This window comes from Macadamia integrifolia, chromosome 6 (assembly GCF_013358625.1).
Source record: "Macadamia integrifolia cultivar HAES 741 chromosome 6, SCU_Mint_v3, whole genome shotgun sequence".
Taxonomy (NCBI): Eukaryota; Viridiplantae; Streptophyta; class Magnoliopsida; order Proteales; family Proteaceae; genus Macadamia; species Macadamia integrifolia.
Genome location: NC_056562.1, coordinates 27,864,484 through 27,871,510, shown reverse-complemented (window position 1 = coordinate 27,871,510; position 7,027 = coordinate 27,864,484). Strand labels below are relative to the sequence as shown.

The following is a 7,027-nucleotide window of genomic DNA, read 5'->3' as shown; positions in this document are numbered from 1 at the left end:
CCCAAAAAAAAATAAGATAAAATAAAGAAGTAACTCCAGCTGAATGATAGATTACTTATATCTTATCCCAAATCTACTAAACATGATATATGATTGCCAAGAGTGATGTTGATACAAATGGGCATAAAATGGAACATATTCTTATGCGATTCTTAATCTGATTGTTCCTTCTTGATCCTAAGATAACTTAATTCAATATCAAGAACTGAACATCACCTCCATTCTTTTCTAGCACCCCACCCCCTCTCCCAAGAAAAAAAAATAATAAATAAATAAAATAAAAGAAGTAACTCTAGCTGAATGATAGATTATTATATCTTAGCCCAAATCTACTAAACATGATATATGAGTGCCAAGACTATGATGTTGATATAAATGCGCATTAAATGGAACATATTCTTATGCGATTCTTAATCTTCTTGTTCCTTCTTGATCCTAAGATAACTTAATTCAATATCAAGAACTGAACAGTCTCACCAATGTTTAGGTGTTTTAAAGCTATATAAGGTTGATCCGGTACCTCCAAAAAAGTTATATTTATGACCTAACCAAAGTTATACATAAAAAACATGATATATGTATAGTTCAGTATTGCTTCTACATGTAAGATAAGCCATGTTTAATGGAATAATATGCTAAGATATCATAATACAATAAGTTCATATAAAATATTAAAATCTATTGGCTCAATGGTAAGAGTGATTGAATCAGAATAGCATGTCTCTAGGGGTACTTAAAAGTAGCACAAACATTTTTTACATAGGTAATATCAAATTTTATTCCCAATAAAGAAGAAGAAGAATGTACAAGCCCCTTGGGGCCAAATCAAAACAAGCAATCACAAATCCCTGCCCTACAAAGAAGAACAATCCATAGCAATACTCTTGTTCACAACATCAGACTGAAAGTCCATAATTATGCAAGGTTTGGTTTTGTTCTTATTGATGAATGGCACCAAACTTGATAGACTGTAGGAGAGAACGGAGATCATGGTCCTCATTGCTGTGGATGTAAGATCTATGGTGGTAAAAAGTATAAAGAGAACCAAACGAAAAATAGCGAAACACACAACACAAGCAACAAGATTTTGGATTGATTGTACAATAGGGTTACATCAAGAAGTGAATATGTTCAAGATCACTTCCACTAAATGAGGAAGTATAAGAAATCAATCTCATGCAATATGTACAAAGAATCACAACCTTCCCAGGAGTTACCCTTTTCCTTTTTCTTCATAATTTATTAATTTTATTTTTTGGGAGGGTGTGTGCCAAGAACAGCAATCTCTATATGCACAAGACCATCCTATATTAGTAATTACCAGTAATTCCCTCACATGAAAACCCTATCAATGCTAGTAATAGAAAAGAGCCTAGATCCTTAAGATATTTTGAATTCCCTAGGTCCTAAAATCTCCAAGAAATTTTCCATAAACCATACAGCTAATGTTGTATGGCGCAGCATGACCAAGTTCAGTAGCTTAAGCTTATACCACATACACAATAAAGGGCCTATTGATGACGGTTCAAAGCTCCAGAAGACAAAATTGTAGACTAAAAAGGACTCCATAGATGAGGATAATAAGGATGAGGTCAAGAGTTCTTAAGATATTATACATAATCACATAGTGATAGTGTCAGGAGAGCTAGAATTACTGCCTCTCAAGACATACAACTACTAAATTCAGATTGGTCATCTTGACCACCATATCTTAAATGGATTAAAAGTTAAGCTCTGATCATTAATGGTTACATTAAGTTGCAGATTTCAACCAAAAATTACCTTAGGAAATATCACAAGATAATCTTCATTCGGCTAACTATTTTGGGTACAGATAGAACTCTCAAGGAAGGGAAACTAATCCTGATCTTCTAAATTTTAATTAGCCATTCAAATTTATATGTTAGGGTTAGATTACTACTATGAATGAAGGGTTTTTTTTTTTTGGTAAAATGAAAAGAGTTAACGTACCCGAAAAGTCATTTTAAGGAGATCTCAAATAATAATAAGTAATTAAAGGAGATCTCTAGGTGTGATTGTTAAGATAGAGGACCTAACGTACTATGTTCGGCGTGGTCTAAAGTGTTCATGGACCAGGCAAGTGAATGGACCTTGATAATGGGCTGAGCCCACAGATCTGAAACTCCTTGAGAATCGAATTTCTAATCGCAGGTCACAGAATATGTAGTGAGTTGATTCGGCATTGTATTATAGTGTGAAGGTTCTTTTCATGGTGATCTTTGTTCTTTGGAGGAAAATTAAGGGTTTACAAAATGGAATTGATTTTCTTTACTATGAGAAAGATAATCTCTTAAGCTGTGTTTGGTTGCAAGGGATATTTAAGGGGGAAGGGAAGTGAAATTTTCATACATAAAAAATAAGTTTTTATAATCATTATGCATGTGATCCCATGTGATTGTATAAACTACTTAATTTTTTTACTATATTTAGTAATGATACATTTTATAGTAAAGTAAAGTGAAATTTAATGACCAAATATGGAATGATTTGGAGTTAATCATATAATCATATGGTGTAATGATTACAAAACTTTCTTTTTTAAGTTTGAAAGTTTCTCCCTTCCCTCTTATTCCCCTTACAACTAAACACAACCTTAATTCACGAGTTATGGTTGTTGGATGGGTCTTGTGGAATAGTGGCAAGGGCATTTCCTACTTCGTACAATAAGGGGAGAAGGAATAATGACGCCTCAATGGCTAATTTTCTCCATCTAAGGCGAAGAAAAATTTTTGCCTTACAATATGTAATTAAAAAAATGGAGCCATTAGGACAATTAATCCTCTTCCTCCTATAACCTAATAATGGATAGAGCCTGGTATGGCCCAAATGGCTAACATCAAGGATATGTTCCTTTTATAGGAGCTGAAGTTGAAACAATAATCAACCCTTATTACATATGGAAATTCTCAAAACCTAAAAGCACCAAGATTCCCCTCTTTCAGGGGCTTTTTGGCTGTGTGTTAGAACTTAGAAGGAGCTCTTTAAGGTTAGTTCCAAATATGTCATCTAGTTTTAGAAGGAAGCATTACTACCTGTTCTTTGGGTTGATTAAAAGGCCCATACAGATAGAGCCCATTGGGTTTTCTATCCCAGTTAATAATGAATATATGACCTCTCCTCGCTGTCTCTGGGGACTCCCCAGCACCTATTTTGAGGACAAGAAGGTCATTGAATATGAATGAAGAATTTCTCTATCACCTATGTTCCCCTTTTTTTTAAGTCCCTGAAATGATTGATAGCCCAGCCTCCCAATTTCTCACAACGGTCTAGAAAAATGCCAGGTCCAACTTTGATAAAGAGCTGGGCTTGGGATGACATATGCTGGCCAATCATGGGCCAAGTGAACCCAACAAGTGATGGTTAGAGTGGTGGAGCTGGGATAGCATATTAACCAACCCTTCATTAATCCACTATTTCTGGTGATGCACATCCAATTATTGGATCCATTTGTTTAGACAAAACAATGAAGCGGCCCATTGATTAGATGGACTGGATTGATCAGCATCTATACTTGACCATTTCTGTCATTATTCCCATTTCCCCTCTATTGTAAGAAACCTGAAAATTCCATTGGCACTATCCTCTTCAAGGTCATTATTCCCACTTCCCCTCTATTGTAAGAAATCTGAAAATGCCATTGGTACTATCCTCATCAAAACATCCACTAAAGAAACACAATTTAACTCAGAAAAGAAGCTTCTTCATATGCATTATGTACAATACCACCTGTAGCTGTTGCTTCATTATGTCCCTTCCAAAGGATAAATCTACACAGGATAATACATAAAATTGCCAAGCACTTTGGCATCCAACTCCTCAAAACTCTAAAATGAAAAGCAAAATCCAAGGATCAATTAAAGTTACATGTTCTTCTGAACTGCTAAATGCAGATTAAATACTTCAGAGTTCAGACAATAGCAGAGATTTATGCACTAGTTTTTAGTACTAAGAACAGATCACCTGCCTCAAGGAAGCGTGTGGTTCTGAGTTCGACTCCTCTTACCTCCTTGCCACTCACGTGGGGTGTTTAATGCTCTTTTGAATGGTTCTCATTCAACCCTAGTATGACAGGTCCATGTGGTTGTGGGGTCAGTATGAGCACGTGGGGCTAAGCAGGCCGACGGCGTGGACACCCGTTGTTAGCAGAAAAACAAGAACAGATCTCCTGCAACCTAGTCTTGTATTTATTGCTCAAGCTCCTGCTCAATACTGATAACTGCCACAACCTATTGATTCAAATACATAATCTGACAGTTTTGTAAATAACAGATGAATCAAATATAAAAAAAAATGGAATCCTTCACTGAACAATTAACTGATCTCATAACTAATGTATACTTTAGGATGACACTTGGAATTTAGATACATATATCTGTAAGTATAACCAATACAAAGATTTACAAAATTATGAAACTATGCTTTACAACCAGCTTTACATGGGACTCACCACGAATCCAATTGGAAGATTAAGTGGAAAACCAAATAGAATCATCTGAGGAGAAAATGGCCCAAGAAATTTCAGAACAGAGTGATTAACAGTGCAATGGCTTGGTGGAAAAGAACCAAAGTTCTCTTTTTTATATATTGTGGTATCTCATTGCTTTGTTTATTAGCCATTCACCAGATTCCAGGTCTTGTTCAATTTCTGGAATCGATCTGGATGGCTAACAGACCAGCTCTTCAGAGATCAAATCTTGTTCTACCCAAATATTCGTTTTGTCCTCCTCTATAGAAAAGCTAAATCTACAAAATGTATCACTAAAAGCTCTTTATTCTTCACACAGGACAATCAGGAAACACTTGCTCTGCACATCTTAAGCCAGTTAGATAAACCTGAGACTGGATTACAGTTCTCCCAATCCGGAAGCCTGGAATCACTGTGAATCCCACCTTGGGTCGAGTTTTACCAGGAGATACAGCTTTCCTCGTGACATTCTCCATATAAACCATAGAGAAATCAACCCCTATCTCCACCTGAAAAATCTCAACAACTGGGTCGAACGCAAAGGCTAATTTTTGAAGCATCCATATTGAGCTAGCCATGGTCACAAACGACTCGTAGAAAACAGAGGATGAACCCCAAGGATCCAATACCATTTCGTTCTCCTCCAAGTTTCTGAAAAGGGAGGATTCCATCGTGGGGTGGACAAGTTGTTGGTACTTGTTATCACAGAATGTTGCAAAATCGCTGCTTGGTTCCCTACTCAGAAGCTCCATCGCATCTGCTATTCCATGCTCGACGAATTGCCGTAGAGACTTCTTCCGCCGAACGCTCAACAATTCAGCGCCGTTGCTCCGAACCTCATCCCCTTCCAAACCAAAACCCTCCAAATTGAATCCTTGGAACATCAACAGACAAACATAGGAGAGGAAAGCATACCGATTGTGTCCTTTCTTGCCGTACTTGACATCTGGATAAAGAGAATTTGCGGCCAAATCCAAATCCCACCCAGCTTTGTTCATCAAATCAATCAAGAGCTTGGAGAAACTATGCGAGGATCTGCAAGCGTCCTGCAAGACCGAATCGAAGACCCCAACGGACAGCATAACCTCGGGAGAAGCAGGGAGAAAAGACGAGGAGAGCAAAGAATTGGGTTTCGTTTTCGAATTAGAATTAGAATTAGACAACGTCTTGGACAATCTCAAATTGGATTTTTCAATCTTCCGTAACTTTTGCTTCAATGCGCAAACCTCAGCGTCTTTAAGATCGATATCTGACCGTAACCTGTTGACGACCAGCTCGAGACTACGGAGCAAGCTCTGATTCTCCTCCACCTGAGCTTCCAGAGGAGAAACGATAGGGAATCCAGGGGGGTTGAGGGTACTTGGGTGCTTACGGAAGCGTCTGTAGGATTGCTTGAGCTCGGATAGCTTCTGAAGGTATGAGACGGCGACTCTATCGGCGGCCTCGATGTTGTCGGCATCGAAGGGGGCATGGGCTGTCTGGAATTGCAGATAAGAAGCCTCGAAAGAGGAAATGCTGGCGAACAGAGAGGGGATTAGGGCTTGGAAAGTTTTGTTCTGGAGATCGCCGTTGGAATTTAGATGATCCAAATGCTGTTGTTCCTGCTGTTGTGATGGCGGTGGTTGAGGTTGGGTAGGTGGGGTTGATTTGGGGAGGTGGTCGGGTTTAAGGACGACGACTCGCTGCCCAGTGATGATCTCTTCTGGGGAGTCGAGAAGGGAGACGGTGTCGGCATCGTCGTCCTCTTCTTCTGCAAAGAATTCAATGGTTTTAGTCTTGAAAGCCATTGCAAATTTCTGAAACATTTCAGAGATTTGGGGATGCTTAGCGGAGCCATCCATCTCGGGCATTCTCAATTTCTGATTTTTTCACCCTTCAAAGCAAGAGACAAGAACCAAAAGCCAAGAGACGAGACAAGAGACAAGAGCCAAGAGGGTAAGGAAGAGCTTCGTTTTGCTGCCTTACCCTTCTAATGAGCTGAGAACTTAAGAAGACTCTAGAGAGAGAGAGAATCAGAGAACTGGGTTTAAGTTTAACCCATTAGGATCATTGCAGCTTTTTCAATTCCATAAAGTAATTGAATAAGCAAAAGGGTTGTGTTGATTGTGTTCCCTATCCACCTAGTTGTGCTTTTTGGAACTGTTACAGGCTCTGCCCCCCACCGCTCACAGTCCCTTGGATCCTCACTGAGACTGGGAATTCTCTAAATCCCATGAAAGAAGCTTACATTTTACTTCAGTTGTTGGGACTTTCTCAAGAACCATTTTAACCAGTTGATGCCTCCTTGAGGAAGCTAAGATGTTGGGTTTACTTTCGTCCTCCAACTGCTATGTCAATATGTCATAGTCCACTTGACACAGTAAGTAAACTATCTTTTTCACCCAAAAAAAAAAAAAATTCTCTCTCTCTCTCTCTCTCTCTCTCTCTCTCTCGCGGAATATTTGTCAACCCACTAGTGATAGAATCCTTTAACCGATTCATTCAATTCTTGTTGAATCCATTTCGATTTCCTACTGGTTAGGTAATAAGGTTTCCACAAGA

At 38.6% G+C, this 7,027-nt stretch overlaps 1 protein-coding gene across 1 annotated transcript; it reads right to left on the bottom strand.

Annotated features, from left to right (window-relative positions):
* Positions 1 to 4,325: 4,325 nt before the first annotated feature.
* On the bottom strand, positions 4,326 to 6,808 carry LOC122081180 (protein GRAVITROPIC IN THE LIGHT 1-like). Its single transcript, XM_042648186.1, has one exon. The coding sequence runs from the start codon at positions 6,334 to 6,336 to the stop codon at positions 4,798 to 4,800; it is 1,539 nt and encodes a 512-aa protein (XP_042504120.1). The 5' UTR covers positions 6,337 to 6,808; the 3' UTR covers positions 4,326 to 4,797.
* Between the last annotated feature and the right edge of the window lie 219 nt (positions 6,809 to 7,027).